Source organism: Salvelinus sp. IW2-2015, linkage group LG16 (assembly GCF_002910315.2).
Source record: "Salvelinus sp. IW2-2015 linkage group LG16, ASM291031v2, whole genome shotgun sequence".
Taxonomy (NCBI): Eukaryota; Metazoa; Chordata; class Actinopteri; order Salmoniformes; family Salmonidae; genus Salvelinus; species Salvelinus sp. IW2-2015.
In genome coordinates, this window is record NC_036856.1 from 33,610,853 (window position 1) to 33,629,966 (window position 19,114).

The 19,114-nt window shown below is 47.4% G+C and overlaps 2 protein-coding genes across 2 annotated transcripts; both read right to left on the minus strand.

The window, feature by feature from the left end:
* Positions 1–19: 19 nt before the first annotated feature.
* henmt1 (HEN methyltransferase 1) lies at positions 20–2,678 on the minus strand. Its single transcript, XM_024004815.2, has 6 exons — positions 2,482–2,678; positions 2,102–2,214; positions 1,803–1,937; positions 1,414–1,596; positions 1,088–1,271; positions 20–883 (listed from the first exon to the last, which is right to left on the minus strand). The coding sequence occupies exons 1-6, from the start codon at positions 2,566–2,568 to the stop codon at positions 302–304; spliced, it is 1,284 nt and encodes a 427-aa protein (XP_023860583.1). The 5' UTR covers positions 2,569–2,678; the 3' UTR covers positions 20–301.
* Positions 2,679–3,326: 648 nt separating this feature from the next.
* On the minus strand, positions 3,327–19,114 carry LOC111975475 (receptor-type tyrosine-protein phosphatase beta-like). Its single transcript, XM_024003784.1, has 22 exons — positions 18,724–19,114; positions 18,228–18,494; positions 17,676–17,936; positions 16,998–17,261; positions 16,470–16,730; positions 15,773–16,033; positions 15,358–15,618; positions 14,216–14,479; positions 13,720–13,980; positions 13,190–13,450; positions 12,677–12,937; positions 12,238–12,498; positions 11,656–11,913; positions 11,269–11,529; positions 10,835–11,107; positions 7,981–8,199; positions 6,248–6,508; positions 5,656–5,916; positions 5,147–5,434; positions 4,634–4,870; positions 4,341–4,412; positions 3,327–4,166 (listed from the first exon to the last, which is right to left on the minus strand). Exons 1-22 carry the CDS (start codon positions 19,058–19,060, stop codon positions 3,892–3,894), a joined length of 5,625 nt encoding a protein of 1,874 aa, XP_023859552.1. The 5' UTR covers positions 19,061–19,114; the 3' UTR covers positions 3,327–3,891.

Here is a 19,114-nt window from a genome sequence, read left to right on the forward strand (position 1 = left end):
GTGAACCAGGCAATGACTATATTCTCATGACATTTTATTAGGAACATGTTCCTTCCTCATTTAAGGATATGGTTGAATCTTATCTGATGGCCCCTAGTTCTAGAACTGTATATTGCCAGGGTAAAAGAAAATGAAAATCCGCACCACTAGTACATCAACGAATACACTCTTTATATGACAAAGGTCACCCAAGCTCGATCTCCCAGTCCTTGTTCTCCATGCTACTGACCAAGCTCGATCTCCCAGTCCTTGTTCTCCATGCTACTGACCAAGCTCGATCTCCCAGTCCTTGTTCTCCATGCTACTGACCAAGCTCTGTCTCCCAGTCCTCGTTCTCCATGCTACTGACCAAGAACGAACATGTCCCTGTGTTATCACAGTTCTCATCCCACTCCAAATCTTCATCATCGCTGTCCACCAACACCACGGCAGTGCCATCGTTGGTTAGCTGTACTCTAGAGTTCTCCAGTAGGAACTTTGTGAGACGCTGGACTGTCCCACTCAGAGCTTGCACTCCGGGGCAGGAGCACAACCTGACCAAGGGGACACACACAGACTGACCTTCTCTGTAGAGCTCCTCCTGTCCCATGTCTGTTTTACCCTCTCCCCCCACCTCCTCATTCTCTACCTCAAACCCTCTACCACCCGCCTCCACTCGCTCCCTGTCCGCCTGTTCTTCACCTGTCGGACTCTCCTCTCTGTCCATTCCTTCTCTCGAACAACCCTCTTCTTCATCTGTCTGTTCTGATTCTTCCTCCCCCACTCCACGTATCTCCTCCAGCCACTCTCTCTTCAGGGTCTCAGCCCAGTACAGGACCTCATTCACCAGGGTCCTCTGGAAGATATTGCTGTCACACAGGCTTGGGTACACCACATTGTATAGCTGGAGTATGAGGGATGGAGAGAAAGGGTAAGGGAAAGACAATGTGAGAAATAGGTTAGGACAGAGGGGCCTATTTTATTCTCACTGACCACTTTCTGAAACGCATGCAAAAACTAAGTGACACTGATACTTTGATCTCTGATCACACAGGTAATGAGACAGGATTAAACAAGAGTACACCCCATCTGTGCCTCTCCTTCTCACCACTCTGTAAGGAAGATGCTCCTCTGCGACATTATTTTGCAGACGTGGTGCGCCACCTCCTGACCTGTCTATCTGAAACACTCCGATTTGAGAGCAGAACCCGATGCTCTCCTCCTGGGCCGGTATCTGTCCTACACCTGTAAACGCCACCACATAACCAAACTCTCTGCACACCTTCAGAGCCCTGGGAGAGCAGGAGGGATGGAGGGAGAAGATAGAGATGGAGAGGGTGAGTGCAAACTTTAAGTACAAATAAGAAATAAATGTATACCTTTCTAGAATGATTATAATACAGGCATACTGACTGCATYGTAATGTACACATACCAGGTCTGAAACTCTACTTTAGTCCATTCAAATTTGTGGTCGTAGTGTCTAAACCCTGTCAGCCCGGGGAGCAGGGGGTTGAAGTCAGCGTTTGGAGTACTAATGATCGCTGCTACTGGGGCCATGTAGCCAAATACAACCTCAGTGAACCTATCCACATCCTCAAGCTGTAGGTGCTCAATGCTGTAGAGAGATCAAGTTTGTGGTTAACATAAAATACCATGGCAATATTGAAGGGCACATGATGGGCAAACCCTTACATGTGGCAATCAACATGGAATTGATGTACCCGTATGTTGGTGCTCATACAATACAGTATCTGAAAAAGTAGGAAAACATTGTCTGAGGGCTAATCCCTCCCATAGTCACCCAGACTTCCAGTCACTTACAGCTCAATACTCGTCACCAGATCAAATCCTTTGGTGCGGGGATCCCTCTCTGTGACTGAACCCTGGTATAGCTCYATGGTCAGGGGATGATCACCTGGCTGCAGGTAGTCAGTTGGAATTGGTGCCAGTTCATACCTGCTCAGGATTTAATTGTAAAGGTCCTTAGTTTAGGTTATGATAAATTAAGACAGGTAGGTGTGTGTGTACTACAGTCTCACAAAGGTAGGCCTAGGTCATAGGTTAGGATTTCACAAATCAATGGACAATATATTTTGTTGAAATAACTTAATAAAACACACATTTTATCCCTGATAACTGCACAGTCAATGTCCAGTCCAGCAAGCAGTTCAATTTCTTTGTGAAACTTCAGCTTCCTAAGGAGAGTGCAGTCATTGCATCCCAAGTCTACCACCTGAAGAAGAGAATGGACAAACACACAGAAAATACAGTTGTAATGGGCCTATTACAGATAAGTTGACAAGTTGTGATAAATAGTTTCCCCCATTTATTTTCAATTAGGGGGTCAGACTTTAAACATAACGTCAACATAAGGCAGGCCAAAGACGGTCTGCATCTAAACCGTGTAGTTCTGCGATTAGCTAGCTAGCTAACGTTACATGTGGGTTGTTTAGATGGAAGCCACAACTGAACAACGACGCAAAGTAGTTTTATACAGTACCTTTTTGGGTTTGTTCTTTTTGACGAAGTCAATGACAAATTCGTATCGTTGTATGTACAATGGTGGAGTAAATATCGTGTTCATCATAAACAATTAACTAGTTACTACTTGAAACACTGCTGCTAGAGGTCGAATCGCGCAATTTGAGCCATTATGGCGCTTGCGCAACATCTCTCTGAATCAATGCCAGTTCCAGTGGACTAAATCCGAGTTTGGGAAACCCTGGCCTAAATAACAGGCTGCAGCAGAGTTCGGATTTTTTTTAACGATTTTCCATGGATTAAATGTTAATTCTTCCCAGTTATTGGTGCATGTGTTATATTTGATTGTTTGTTTTTCTATAGCCTTGGTTCGATGACAAGAAAGAAGAATCTGAATCAGGGATGTTCACATGGGTCTCACAGGCTCCTGGGTTGCATCAAGTATGTCCATTTGTTTGAGAGTCTGCTGATGCTCAGATATCAATTGACCTGTCTGCCCGAATGGTCCGAGTTCAACATTCTAACTTGTCTTTCGGGTCCATGCAGAAATGTTTCCTACAGTACATGAAATCAAAAGTATTGACTCCCATCATCCAGACTCCCATATAACTACTGTAGATAATGTAGATGAGGAGTCATCATTGGCTGTTATATATAATGGATACAATGATAGCTGCCAAGTGAAAGACCCAGCAGGACTTTGATATCTTATGCTCTTTATGGAGAATAACTATTTTAATGTTTCACATACTTTTAAATCTGTGCTTGATATAYAAATAGCTATTGTAGCTATAGTTTTGAGACAAGATGTATAGTTCATCAGATAGAACATATACTGTATGGTTAACAACAAATATTGCTTCATAAATTACTACTTGCTTGATAGCATTTATTTGCTCTCTTGATCTACTTTTTCTTTGTTTCAAATCATGTATACAACCAGCAGAAGAATCTAAAATACATTTAGTGGACAGAAAAGTGTTGTTCGTGTAGGTCTCAAAAATATAACAATTTTAAGATAAATAAAAATACATTTTTAGGCATACTTTTTTCAAAGAACTACACAWTATAAAGACACATGCTGCTATCTTACCGACTACAAAAAACAAGAAAATGATACCTAGCTCTAAAAAGTATTTTCAATGTATAAAATAACAAAAAATACCACATTTCAGCTTTCAAGTTAATTGAAAATAACATTGCTTTAGTAGGATCATCTATGCGATAAAGACTGCKTTTTGTGATAGTAATTTAAGCTTAACAACAGTAACCCCCTCCCTGTCCCTCAGTCTGTTGAAAAGCCTCTCTTCTGCCTTGGGTGTTTACTTCTAGAGACAGGAAGCAGTCACTGATTCTCTTTACACTACATCGATTGGTGGTTGCCGGGGTAACCGTAATGTCCATTTGGTTGGGGTGAAAGTCAAGCCAATCACATGGGGACTCCAGTAGTGACACACTCCTTGGAGTAGTTGCTCTGGGTGTATTCGTTCTTGGCCGAGACGAAGATGCAATATCTTGTGGAGGGCTCGAGGTCYTTCACATTGGTCAGCTCTTCAGAGACGGTCAGCACCTGGCGTCTGGATGGTGTGTCTTCTTGGACGATGATAATGGTGTASAGGGTGGCGTCCCTCACCGGTGCCCACTCCATGTGCAGGGAAACACCTGTTACCGTAGCAACTAGCACCTTGGGTTCGGTCAGCTCCTCTGTGAAGGGAAGGAGGAAAAGTAATGTTATTATGAACCATTGATTTCACTAWTTGTTTGACCTTTAGCATATTTGTAGACTAGACATTAACTATTTTGAGAGTGTGAGGAATATAATTATGCATATATGGTGCAAAGATTAGAGATGGCGTGGCAGTTTGAGAATGTGCTCACCTCTGATGCGGAAGTCAGCAAACATGGCAGGCTTTGCCATCCCCAGATCTCTTCTGTGGCGATTTGATYGCCCTGAGAAAGAGGATCAAAGATAGACTGTGTTATTGAAAGCTTGAATACAAGCACAACACCATGTGCAGTAGATATTTATCATCATCCATATTGGTTTATTCATCACAGTGTGGTTGGATTCACTTGGAATCACTGATAAAAACAGGCAAAACAATGTCCAAATGTAGCCTAATTTGCCTACTATGAATCTTTTCCTTCTGTATCATATTTTCCGATCTCACCGTTGATGTCTTTGGTGGGGACGCTCTCTCCCACAGCGTTGCTAGCGGTAACCTCGATGGCGCCTGGCTGGACGTTGTTAAGCTGACAGGACAGTTCCGTGGTGGAACACACCTGCGTGCGGCCGTCTCCGGTCACGTCGTAGACGGTGTACCGTGTGGCGAACACTGCAGCCTCCCAGGACAGCATGGCAGGCGTGTTGTCACCCGTGTAGTTCACGGCCAGAGGTGCGCAGGGAGCTGGAAGGGAAAGTGTTGGTTTAGTAATGTCAACTCTGGAATAAACATCCCTCAGCCCTACTCTCAGGATAATCCTCCACTTCAGGGCAGAAGTAACTTCCCAGCCAAAACTGTCACTCTCTTTTTATAGACTAAGGTCACATTACCCTCAGAATAGACTGACTGAATTCAGTAGCATTGCAGACCAGTAGCATTGCTGATCATTTGCATTTCCATCATAATATTAAATCAGTGTCCACATTCAAACCCTTATGGCTCCCTGTTTAGTTAACATACCTGTTGTCCCGGTAACAGGGGTGGAGGGCTTGCTGGTTCCGGCAGAGTTCCTGGTACGGACTGTCAGACTGTAGGAGGAGCCACAGGGCAGGGCCAACTCAAAGAAGGTGTACTTAATCCAATAGGACGAGACATCGAACATGGCTTGCGGGTCCTCCAGGATACTGCCGGTCATCTCAACCAGGTACTCTACATTGGGGCAGACGACCGCACTCCAGGAGGTACGGGCAAAGTGGGTCTTGCCGATCAGTTGCATGCGGTTCCGCACGGTGGCAGGGGCACAGGGGGCTAGGAGGAGAGAGGAAGGAGGTTAGAAAGGATAGAGAGAAGAAATCAAGATCATTCAAATCTATACTATTGCATTAATCTCTATATTAGTTAGCCAGTATCTGATTAGACCGTTTGAATACATTGCACTGTATGCAGTGTTCCCTGTCCTCCTGATGTCATTCATTCACTGACTCTACTCCTCAACCATCTCTAGCTGAAAGAACTGGATGGGTTATTACCTGCTCCCTCAAGCAGGGGTTGGCTGTACGAGCTGTTGCAGGCTCCATCAGAGGCCAGCACAGAGAAGTTGTACATGGCTCCACAGTCAAGACCCTGGATTGTGCAGGAGGTGTCCATGCTGTCACAGTACAGCATGTCCCCATCCTCAGACTGGGCAAAGCCGTAGTACCCCACAGAGCCCTGGCTGGGGGACCAGGACAGCACGCCCGAGCTAGTCTCACACTGGACATGAACGGACAAGCCAATGGGGTCACAGGGCGCTGGGAGAAGAGAATAGACGCAATGTTATAACAATGGTGCAGTGCAATGTTACTTGAATACAACAGCAATGTTATGTTACAGATTACCTCTACATTATAGCAGATTGGAGTTTTTAAAGTCAGTATAAAAGGAGGGATGGTGTACTTGATGAGAAGTGCATCAAAGGAACATTGATCAAAAGCAACATTTGGATCGAATAATCGGGTATTTGATGTCAATTGTCTGATCCTTCGGAAACAAAATGTTCCATTTGATCCATGTTCTTATATACTGTATATACTGAACAAAGAATACTGTACTGCTCTCTGTTGTATCATAATGTCCCTGTACCTGTGTTGAAGGTGACGTTGGGGCTGGCCTGGCTGGTGCAGGTGCTGGCGCTGGCGGTCACGCTGAATGTGTAGGGCTGACCACAGTGGAGCTTATCCAGGGTACATTTGTTCATAGAGCTGTTACAGGTGCGGACGTCACCGCCTCGGCTGGTGGCGGTGAGGAGGTAGGACTGGGCCACCAAGGAGTGAGCCCAGGACACCACTGTACCTTCTGCCTTGCAGGACGCTACCACTGTCACATCCTCAGGAACACAGGGAGCTGGAGGCAGAGGTTAGAGGGAAAGTATCAGGATATTGGGATAGCTAGTAACAACCCCCCCAGTAATACAGTCTCTCTGTATTCAGTATTTCTGGTGTAGAGTACTTAGTGTGTTGATCAGTATTGATTGCAATCATTGTTGATTTTGCTTTATTATGTGCTGTTTCTCGTCAACCATGGGTAATGTATCTTTATGCGTCACAATATAGTGGTGGGGTACTTTACACTTCCTGTGTTGACCATGGGTAATGTATCTTTATGGCGTCAAATATACCCAAGTGGTGGGGTACTTTACACTTCTGTTTGACCATGGGTAAAATGTTACCTTTATGCGTCATCAATAACGTGGTGGGGTACTTTTTACTTCTGTGTTGACCATGACTAATGTATCCTAATATGGTCATTTAGTGGTGGAAAACCATCTTTCCTGTGTTGATTCTAGTGTCGTGGTGGAGAACTCTAGAATACTGTGTGATTCTAGTGTCGTGGTGGACGACTCTAGATACCTTGTTTGATTCTAGTGTCGTGGTGGAGAACTCTAGATACCTGTGTTGATTCTAGTGTGACGTGGTAGAGAACTCTAGATACCTGTGTTGATTCTAGTGTCGGTGGAGAAACTCTAGATACCTGTGTTGATTCTAGTGTCGTGGTGGAGAACTCTAGATACCTGTGTTGATTCTACGTGTCGTGTGGAGGAGAACTCTAGATACATGTGTTGATTCTAGTGTCGTGGTGGAGAACTCCTAGATACCTTGTTTGATTCTGTGTCGTGTGGAGAACTCTAGATATGGTGTTGATTCTAGTGGTCGTGGTGGAAGAACTCCAAGCTACCTGTGTTGATTCTAGTGTCGTGGTGGAGAACTTAGATACCTGTGTTGATTCTAGTGTCGTGTGGAGAACTCTAGATACCTGATGTTGATTCTAGTGTCGTGGTGGAGAACTCTAGATACCTGTGTTGATTCTAGTGTCGTGGTGGAGAACTCTAGATACCTGTGTGATTCTAGTCGTGGTGGAGAACTCTAGATACCTGTGTTGATTCTAGTGTCGTGGTGGAGAACTCTAGATACCTGTGTTGATTCTAGTGTCGTGTGGAGAACTCTAGATACCTGTGTTGATTCTAGTGTCGTGGTGGAGAACTCTAGATAACTGTGTTGATTCTAGTGCGTGGTGGAGAACTCTAGATACCTGTGTTGATTCTAGTGTCGTGTGGAGAACTCCAGCTACCTGTGTTGATTCTAGTGTCGTGGTGGAGAACTCCAGCTACCTGTGTTGATTCTAGTGTCGTGGTGGAGAACTTAGATACCTGTGTTGATTCTAGTGTCGTGGTGGAGAACTCTAGATACCTGGTTGATTCTAGTGTCGTGTGGAGAACTCTAGATACCGGTGTTGACCAAGAGTAAGGTGTCCTAGTGGTGGAGTGGTCTAGTTACCTGTGTTGATTCTTTTTGGGTGGGCTCCTCAAGGTGCTGCACTGTCGGAGGGGACGGAGACGATGATGGTGTAGTGCATGCCGCAGCGCACTCCCATGAGCTCACAGGAAGTGGACGTGCTGTACAAGGTGAACATGGATTGGTCTTGTCCCTCTGCCGTCGCCACGATGGTAGGAGAATACTCTGTATGCTCCCAGCTAACCACGATACTGCTGCTATTGCATGTGTTCACCGCAGTGATGGTTTTCAGGGAGCAAGGACCTAAAGAGAAGAAAGGTAGTTCAGTTATAGAGTCACATACTGTACACCACCAGAGAACAGTCAGGTTAGGAGATAGAACAGTTAAGCCTACTGTGGGTCATTTATAAATGAATATTTTATTGCCATGCTGAACAGAATTTGATTTGCACCTGAGTCTGAGCACAAAATCATAAGAAACAGCTAGAGTGTAACGTACCTGTCTTGATCTGGAAGGTATTACTGGGTGAGCTCTGATAGTGTGTAACGTACCTGTCTTGATCTGGAAGGTATTACTGGGTGAGCTCTGACAGTGTGTTACGTACCTGTCTCGATGAAGTATTACTGGGTGAGCTCTGACAGTGTGTAACGTACCTGTCTGAATCTGGAAGGTATGACTGGGTGAGCCTCTGACAGTGTGTAACGTACCTGTCTTGATCTGGAGGTATTACTGGGTGAGCTCGACAGTGTGTAACGTACCATGTTCGATCTGGAAGGTAATTACTGGTGAGCTCTGACAGTGTGTAACGTACCTGTCTTGATCTGGAAGGTATTACTGGGTGAGCTCTGACAGTGTGTACACCGTACGTTCGATCCTGGAAGGTATTACTGGTGAGCTCTGACAGTGTGTAACGTACCTGTCTCTGATCTGGAAGGTATTACTGGGTGAGCTCTGACAGTGTGTAATCGTACCTGTTCGATCTGGAAGTATTACTGGGTGAGCTCTGACAGTGTGTAACGTACCTGTCTGATCTGGAAGGTATACTGGTGAGCTCTGACAGTGTGTAACGTACCTGTCTCGATCTGGAAGGTATTACTGGGTACGCTTCTGACACGTGGGTGTAACGTACCTGTCTTGATCTGGAAGGTTTACTGGGTGAGCTCTGATAGTGTGTAACGTACCTGTCTCGATCTGGAAGGTATTACTGGGTGAGCTCTGACAGTGTGTAACGTACCTGTCTCGATCTGGAAGGTATTACTGGGTGAGCTCTGACAGGTGTAACGTACCTGTCTCGATCTGGAAGTATACTGGGTGAGCTCTGACAGTGTGTAACGTACCTGTCTCGATCTGGAAGGTATTACTGGGTGAGCTCTGACAGTGTGTGTTGACAGACAGTCACATGGAAGGGTACTGGGTTCCGCAGGCCAGTCAGGCACATATACAGGCAGAATAAGAAGTGCAGGTGGAGTTAACACCTCCGCCGCCGTTGGCCAGGACTGTGTATGTCTGAGCCCCGGTGGAGGCATCCCAAGACACCCAGACAGAGTTAGAAATACATCCAGACTACCTTTAGCATTCTGGGGACACATGGAGCTGTGGAAGGGGAGGGAAAAAAGGTTTTTATGGTACTGTTCTACTGTTTGTTCTACTGTTTGTTCTACTGTTTGTTCTACTGTTCTACTTCCATGGAGAAAAGGGAAACCACACACAGAAAAAGGAGTGTGTCTTTTCGTTCGGTTCTGGTCTGCACAGCAGGTGCGGATGGAATAATTCGTTCCTCCTGGAGACAGTGTGTGTACACACCCTATGAATGCATGTGTGTGTGTAACACTCCCTATGAATGCAATGTGTGTGTAACACTCCCTATGAATGAGTGTGTGTGTTGAACACTCCTATGAATGCATGTGTGTGTAACACTCCCTATGAATGCAGTGTGTGTGTAACACCCTATGAATGCAGTGTGTGTGTAACACTCCCTATGAATGCAGTGTGTGTGTGTGTAACACTCCCTATGAATGCAGTTGTGTGTAACACTCCCCTATGAATGCAGTTGTGTGGTAACACTCCCTATGAATGCAGTGTGTGTGTAACACTCCCTATGAATGCAGTGTGTGTGTGTGAACACTCCCTATGAATGCAGTGTGTGTGTAACACTCCTATGAATGCAGTGTGTGTGTGTGTTTTGTGTGAACACTCCCTATGAATGCAGTGTGTGTGTAACACTCCTATGAATGCAGTGTGGTGTGTAACACTCCTATGAATGCAGTGTGTGTGTAACACTCCCTATGAATGCAGTGTGTGTGTGTAACACTCCCTATGATGCAGTGTGTGTGTGTAAAACTCCCTATGAATGCAGTGTGTTGTAACACTCCCTATGAATGCAGTGTGTGTGTGTGTGTGTAAACTCCCTATGAATGCAGTGTGTGTGTAACACTCCCCTATGAATGCATGTGTGTGTGTAACACTCCCTATGAATGCAGTGTGTGTGTAACACTCCCTATGAATGCAGTGTGTGTGTGTGTAACACTCCCTATGAATGCAGTGTGTGTGTAACACTCCTAATGAATGCAGTGTGTGTGTGTGTGTGTGTGTGGTGTGTGTGTGTTAACACTCCCTATGAATGCAGTGTGTGTGTAACACTCCCTATGAATGCAGTGTGTGTGGTTAAACACTCCTATGAATGCAGTGTGTGGTGTAACACTCCCTATGAATGCAGTGTGTGTGTGTAACACTCCCCTATGAATGCAGTGTGTGTGTGTGTGTGTAACACTCCTATGAATGCAGTGTGTGTGTAACATCCCTAATGAATGCAGTGTGTGTGTAACACTCCCTATGATGCAGTGTGTTGTGTGTGTGTGTAACACTCCCTATGAATGCAGTGTGTGTGTAACACTCCCAATGAATGCAGTGTGGGGTTCACCTGTGTTCTGGTCTTACCTGAGGACACCGCTACGGCACCACTGACTTTGCTCTTACAGCCACCTCTGATGGAGGTAACCGTGACGCTGTAGAGGTGTCCACATGGAAGGTTCTCAATGGAACACCCGGTTTTTATTGGATGACCCCTGGAGTCACATGACAGGTCGGCGGAGCCGCTGGTCACAGCCGTCACATGYAAGGATTCGGCGTTAGGGTTGGCGGACCATGTGACCATCATGGAGCCGGCGGCACACTGTACATCCACAGCCACGTCCTGGGAAGGACAGGGAGCTGCGAGAAGAGACAGAGGAGGCTAGTGATAATCACAGGAGGTTTCTAAGCCTATAGTGGTGTCACATTTGTTTCTGCATCAAGGCAGAGCTGCCCACCGAACAAGATTGAATAATTCGAACTCCAATCTGCTATACTGTAGAAGTCAATTCTCCCTTTACCTGTCCTGACTTGTGCCMTGTCGCTGTCTACGCTGCTGCAGGTGTCGTCTTCGGAGACCACAGTGACGTTGTAGGTCTGTCCACACTGCAGTCCGCTCAGATCACAGTGTGTCTGACTGTTGTTACACATCGCCTGGTGACCTCCATCTGTTGTGCCAACAGCCTGGTACAACACCGCGCCGCTGGCCCGCTCCCATGTCACCGCTGCAGAGTTAGAGAGGCACTGGAGGGATGCCTGCACGTTGGTGGGGTTACAGGGGACTGAAAAGAGACAGGGAGGAGAGAGAGAATGGAAGAACATTTTAATTGTCTCTGCATTCTGATGTACTCTTATGTATTGTGGCATCTTTTGGTTAATGGAGACTGATAGTTCAATCAATAACCTACCAGACTGCAGGGTCAGGTATGCATTGCTGTTGTCACAACTCCCGTCCTGGGCTGTGACGGTTAGGTTGTACTGTTGGCCACAGTGCATGTTGGGTAGTCTGCAGCTGGTGGCGTTGCTGTCACACTGGGTCKGGTGTCCGTRGGGGCTGACRGCACGCACCAGGTAGGAAGACACAAGCTCCCCCTGTTCCCATGACACCAGTCCAGCGTTGKTTCCGCACTCCATCTGAGCACTGACATTCTGGGGCTCACAGAGTACTGCACACAGAGAAACCCTTAGAGGTTAGAAAGGAATCTACTGCAGAAAACATACCCAGTTAGAGGGGAATATAGGGCTCTGGAAATACTGGGGCCAGCTGCAATAATCTGTGGTGTMTGACGACCCAGACGAAACCCTAACAATGGCAGCTTTCTGCCCAAACATTGCCCAAACGTTGTTCAAACATTGAATCAGTTGCATTGAAACTGAGTGTCTGGCTACATGAAGTTACCCACCAGTAGGTGTGTGCAGCTGTTCTCTATTATAATGAATCTACCTGTGTCCAGGTACACTAAATGGTACATGTAGGGTGACGACCTTACATGTGTTGAGTTGTACGGCGCTGCTGTCTGCGCTGTTACACACATCGTCAGAGGCTTGAACGGTGATGCTGTAGGACAGGCCACATAGCAGCTCAGGGAACTGGCAAGAGGTGTCACTGCTGTTGCATGACGATGCGTAGCCACCGTTGCCCTGGGCAACAGCTGTGTAGGAGGTGGCACCGTTGCTAGGCTTCCAAGATACGGACACAGAGCCAGAGTCACAGTCCATATTGGCCTCCAACTGCTCAGGTACACAGGGCACTGAGAGAGAAGGAGAGAGAGTACACAGTTACATACACCGTGACAGTTACATCCACCGTGCACAGGTACATCCACCATACACATACAGTACGTACTGTATACAGTATAAACACACGGTTGGAATGAGAGGGTGACAGGTCACAGGAGAGGGTGTGTTATCGTCAGGGGCAGGACTAACCTGTCTGCATCTGTATGATGGCACTCTCTGATACGTTGCACTCGTTGCTTACGGCGTTGACACTGATGTTGTAGGTGGAGCCGCAGACGAGGTCCGATATGGAACAGACGTTTCCATCGGTCTCGCAGCCGGTCACGTCTCCCTCCATGCTCATAGCCTGGACGGTGTAGGAGTCTACTCCACTGCTGGTCTCCCACTCAACACGGGCTGAGTTAGCTAAACAGTTAAGCTGCGATACAACAGCCTGGGGAGGACAGGGGACTGGGAAGGGAGAGGAGGAGAGAGAGAGACCAATATTCACATTGCTAACATTAACTTTTATGATGCGTTCACTTGAAATGAGAACTGTATGAATGTTAATGCTAACAATAGCATTAATATACTAATCTTTTTCAARTCGATGCTGATGAGTTATTACGGTATGCTGGATCAGTGATATCTCTCGCATAATTGTCTCCTTCTGGCATCTGCATTATATAATGGTAGTTGTTGTGTCTAGCATAGTTAACTCACCTGATGACACTTTCACGCTGGTGCTCTGGAAGCTGTCACACTGGCCATCAGATGCCCTCAAGGTGACAGTGTATGTCTGTCCACAGGCTAGCTCCATAAGTTTACAGTTGGTGTGGTTTGTGTTGCAGGTGGCTGTCTGTCCGTCCCCGGACTGAGCCGTGGCGGTGTAGGACACAGTTCCCCCAGCATAGGCCCACTCCAGCAGAGCTGAGTCTGTGTAGCAGTCCAGGAGAACCCCAGTGATCTCAGGGGTACAGGGGACTGCAGGGGAGAGGAGCGTCGTATGAGTGGGAAAGTGATACAGGGAGAATAGTACATTGGTAGACACTAGAGCGTGGAAGACCCACCGTAAATGAGATAATTATATATAAGGTGTTTGGGTGAGACTAAAGGTGAGATCATCYGCCGGAACTTCTACAGTATCAACCTGGGCTGTTTGACCTGTTGAGTACAGTTAGACCTACTATGTGCTCTGTGTTCTGACTGTGTATGCAGTGTACAGGTACTACCTGGTGTGTACAGTATCTCACCTGTCTGGAACTCTGCCATGTGGCTGGGCAGGCTGGAGCAGCGCTCGTTCACCGCCACCACCTGCACGGTGTAGGGCTCTCCGCAGATCAGGTTGGCCAGGATGCATTGTGGGTCAGTGCTCTCGCAGGAGGAGATGGCGCCGTGGGGGCTCTGAGCCACGGCTCTGTAGGACAGCSCGCCCTGGGTGGGGCTCCAGGTCACTGCGGCTGTGTTGTCAGAACAGTCCATAACGGCCACAACATGGGTAGGGACACAGGGAACTGTGGAGAGGGACCGAGAAGGGTTAATCTTTTGAGAGGGAACATATGCGTTTTGGTAGCCTTTGGATGTGGATTCAGAGACCTCTGTACCCTGCCTGGTCTCTGGTCCATATGTGGCATGTTTATTTCTATCACGGTTTAGCATGGTCTCTTAGTTTGTTAGTGGTGCAAGGACCTCTCTTCTGCTAGTCTGGTCTCTCTCTCTTGTGTTGAAGTGTCCGGTGGTCTGTCTCACCTGTGGTCAGGGTGTTGACGACACTGTGMTCGGAGTGACAATGTTGGTTGGATGCGGTGACGGTAACGGTATAGTTCTGGCCACAGCGCAGGTCGGGCATGCCGCACTGGAAGCTGGACGACATGCAACTCTTTGATTGGCCGTCCTCGTGTTCTACCGTGGCGGTGTAGTACTCGGCTCCGCCGTCGGACACRGCCCACGTTACCATGGCGATGTTGGAGAGACAGTCCATCGTGCTAGAGATGGAGGTGGGATTGCAGGGCTCTGAAGGAGGGAAGATGAAAAGAATATGAGTTATGCACAGATTAAAWTTTTTAAGGCATACAGGTGTGCTTGGTGAAAGTGGACATGTTTGTTTAGCAAGTTGACATTTATTGGGATGAATATTGTTCTGGAGGCAGAGCTGAGCAGTTTCCGCTTGATGGGCCAGCCACAAAGTCAAAATTGGCCAAAATGTGCTTTTTGTTCTTAATTTATGGTTAGGCATAAGGTTAGCTGTGTGGTTAGGGCTAAGTTTAGAGTTAGGCATAAGGTTAGCTATGTGGTTAGGGTTAAGTTTAGGGTTAGGTTTATGACTTTGTGGCTAGGCCTGCTTGTGACCACCCTGCAAAGCTGCTTCCAGGACAAGATTCATCCCAATAAATGGCAYCCTGCGTTTGTTTATGGTTACATTGGTGTGCTTAATAACAGTGTAGCACCTGTCACAGTACCTGTCTGTAACTAATTGTTCTACACAGTGTCTGTGAGTGTATGTATGACATCTGTGTCGTGCAGGTGGGCTGGGTGTGATTGTCTGGACCTGTCCTGAGTGTTGCAGGTGGGCTGGGTGTGATGTTATGTACCTGTCCTGAGTGTTGCAGGTGGGCTGGGTGTGATTGTCTGGACCTGTCCTGAGTGTCTGCCAGGGGGGGTGGGTGTAATGTTATGTACCTGTCCTGAGTGTTGCAGGGGGCTGAGTGTGATGTTATGTACTGTCCTGAGTGTTGCAGGTGGGTGTGATGTTATGTACCTGTCCTGAGTGTTTTGGCAGGGGGGGGAGGGTGTGATGTTATGTAACTGTCCTGAGTGTTGCAGGTGGGCTGGGTGTGATGTTATGTACCTGTCCTGAGTGTTGCAGGGGGGCTGYGTGTGATGTTATGTACCTGTCCTGAGTGTTGCAGGGGGAGAGGGTGCACTCCTGCACTCTGAATCCACTGCCTGGACAGACAGGTAGTACTCCTGACCACACTGGAACTCTGAGATGTAAGCGTTGGTGTCATTGGTGCTCAGCTCCACCTTGTGGCCGGCGTTGGTCTCTGCAGTCACCATGTAGAAGTCTGCACCGTGGCTCAGGTCCCAGGTCAGGGAGCCAACCCTCCTGCCACAGTCCAGAGTGGGCACCAGGTTCTGGGGCACGCAGGGAGCTGTGGAAGATAACWAAACAAGTCAGTTAAACACCAACAGGAGGAATATTTGGGCAATGGGGGAGACGTGGGTAACTGTGGTGGCTAAAATTGTGCCACAGAGAAGAGGTAACTGGTACAATGGTATGACTGAGTAGGTGTGTGTCGTGCCTACCTGTGCGTACGGTGGTGCTGTTGCTAGGGGAGCTGCTGCACAGGTAGTCGTTGGAGATGACGTGGACGGTGTAGAGYTCTCCACAGTGCAGGTCCTCCCAGGTGCAGCTGGTAGAGTTGGTGGTGCACATATGGGTATGGCCGTCTGTTCCGACAGCGACAGCGGTGTAGGACTCCGCCCCTTCGCTCTCGGCCCAGCTCACTGAGCCCAGGCTGTTCTCACACACAGTGTAGCTCTCCACATGCTGGGGCACACAGGGGGCTGGGGACAGAAACACAACGCTACACTCATATAGATTTGTGTGAGTGTAATATTTACTGTTCACTTTTTATTGTTTATTTCACTTTTGTTTATCCATTCCACTTCACTTGCTTTGGCAATGTAAACATATGTTTACCATGCCAATAAAGTCCCTTGACTTTATTGGCCCTAGACAACATACTGTCATAGCTGGAGGAGGAGACAGGGTATGTAAACAGATGCAAAGTCTTTGTTTGGATTTGTTTTGGCATGAATGTGCTTCCATAATCAAGACCCACACATGGAGACACAGAATTGAGCTGTGCACCTGCACGGACATAGGCTAGATCTAGATCATGAGATACATAGCATGATAGTAGATTATACGTAGCCTGCTTTACTTAACACTAAACATAAGGAGTGTATTTCTGTGAAGTAATTTAATATCTCCACGTACCAGTCCTGAACTTTGCAGCATCACTGATTGGACTATCACAACTTTCGTCCTGGCCAATCACAGTGAAGCTGTAGGTCTGTCCGCAGGGCAGCTCCGCCTCCAGGCTGCTTTCATTGGTCTGGAACGCTGTCATGTATCCCAGGTCTCCCATGGCCGTCACCATGTAGACCACCGCCCCCTCGGCCTCGGCCCACGCCACAACCACCATTGTCTCACTGTCACATGACCCTGTAGCTGTCACCTGGTCTGGCTGGCAAGGTTCTACGCAGGTAAAAGGGAAAGGTTGGGTTGGTGACTTTATTGAATTGAATTTTGAATTGTTGATAGCATGAAGAATATTGCTACATAAATGTATGTACATTTTGTTGTTTGATCATAGAATTGTCAGTGCTGGGAGGGGCGTAATTGATCAAACGTACACAGAATTGTGCAACATAAGGCACATGCAAGAGGGACATGACAACAGTGAGAGATTGTAGGGGATTGACAGGTAGATTGACATGGAAGGACCAGGAGAAAAAGTCTTACCTGTCTTGATCTCGACAGTGTTGCTGAGTTCACTCTGACACAGGCTGCTGTGGGCGGTCACAGTGAAGCTGTAGGTCTCCCCACAGTCCAGAGCAGGGAACTGGCAGCTAGAGCTGCTAGTGTTGCAGGACCCAGTAGATCCTCCAGCCCTGGAGGTGGCGCTAGCAACATAGAACTGCAGCCCTTCTCTCTGCTCCCAGGACAAGGTGGCAGTGTGGGTCCCACACTGCAGGTCCACTCCCACATGCAGGGGGACACAGGGACCTAAGGGTCAGAGGTCAAATTGAGTCAGTATACAGACCATGTGAGAGTTTGTACAGTAGGGTACCTTATTGTACATTACCTTACAGGGCACTAAAGACCTGCACCGCAGTACAGGTTTCTATGACACACTAGCGCTAGTAGATACTAGAGCACTGTGTTGCACATGCATCCAACAATAGTTATGACAATTCTGTGACACAGCCAAACTATTTAGTGCCCACAGCTCTATTTCTTTAATTAACATTTTGGTCTTTTAGCAGACGCTCTTATCCAGAGTGATTTACAGTCAGTGCATTCAACCAAGGTAGATAAACTACAACATATCAGTAATTGCAAGTAAAAAACTAACTTTCCTCAATAATCCGCTATTTATAAATAGTGTTTGAGGCTCCTGTGTCCGTGCTCTCTACTCACGTGTGCTGAAGCTGACCCCAGTCAGGGTCTCCACCTGGCAGTTGTGGTTGATGGCGGTCAGGGTGAGGTCGTAGTCCTCACCACAGYCCAGCTCGGGCATGTTGCAGTAGTTCTCCTCTGTGTGGCAGGAGGCCTGGTGCCCGTCGCTGCCCATAGCAGTGAGGATGTAGGACTGGGCTCCATTGCTCCAGCCCCAGGTCACCAGGGCCGTGGCGTTATCACAGTCAACCTCTGCCTCCATGCTGGCGGGGACACAGGGAGCTGGGGACGGAACGGAGGAACTCGTTAGTACTTTATCTTTTTTCTATTGTCTACTATATCCAGTGAATTTTCTTAATGGCAATTATACTGGGGCTTTATGTATCAAGTGTTTCAGAGTACTGATTTAAGATCAGTTTAGCGTTTTAGATCATAATATTGATTATATGGACATGAGGGACCTGATCCTAAATCAGCTCTCCTACTCTGAGATGCTTGAGACATAAAGTCCCTGAGCTCAGATTTGTTTCTGTACTCACTACTAAAGGAATGTTTCCTTGCTATGTTACTGACCTGAGGCCAGCAGAACAGTGGTAGAGTCGGTGCTATTAAGAGTGTCTCCCAGGGCTCTGACGCGTGCGTAGTAAACTGTGCCACAGTTCAGTCCCTCTACCCTACAGGAAGTGTGGTGTGCCAAGGTGTGGCAGGACAGAGAGTCTCCATTGCGTCCGTTGAAGAATGCTATGTATCCCAATGCCCCAACGCTCATCTCCCAGGAAATCGCGCCTGTTCCAGTCTCGCAGTCAARACTTGTCTCCACGTTGTTGGGAGGACAGGGCTCTGAAACGCACGCAACAAGGGACACCATGGATAACGATGCAGATGGTATGGCTGCTTCGAAAAACTTCTAACTACTGTTTCAAATGAAAATATAATATGAAGATATGAGTGTATCCAGAGTGTATCCAGTAGCCACAGTAGCCATGTGTTGTTATAGCTGGGTAGGGTATTGTGGGAGGGCAATGATACATTATTATGTGCCGTGCATTGCTAGGTGAGAGGGACTCACCTGTCTTGAGGTTGATAGACTTGGACGTAGCCATGCCTTGGCAGATGTTGTTGTGTGCGGTGACGGTGACGTTGTACACCTGGCTACAGGCCATGTTGTAGAGGGCACAGTAGGTGTCACTGGTGTTGCAGCTAATAAGGTGACCCTCCTCCGTCACTGCCTCAGCGCTGTACAGGGTAGCACCCTGACTCACGTCCCACAACACCTGGCCTATGGTCAGGCTGTACTTAGCACTCAGGTGGAAAGGTACACAGGGCTCTGAGAACAGACAGGATAAGGTAGACTGGGAAGTGGGTAGGTCCCATCGCATGGATCTAATTGTAATATTATACCACATATAGAAGGTTTAGTGTATCGGTAACTGCCCAAATAATGGAAACACTTGAGTAAA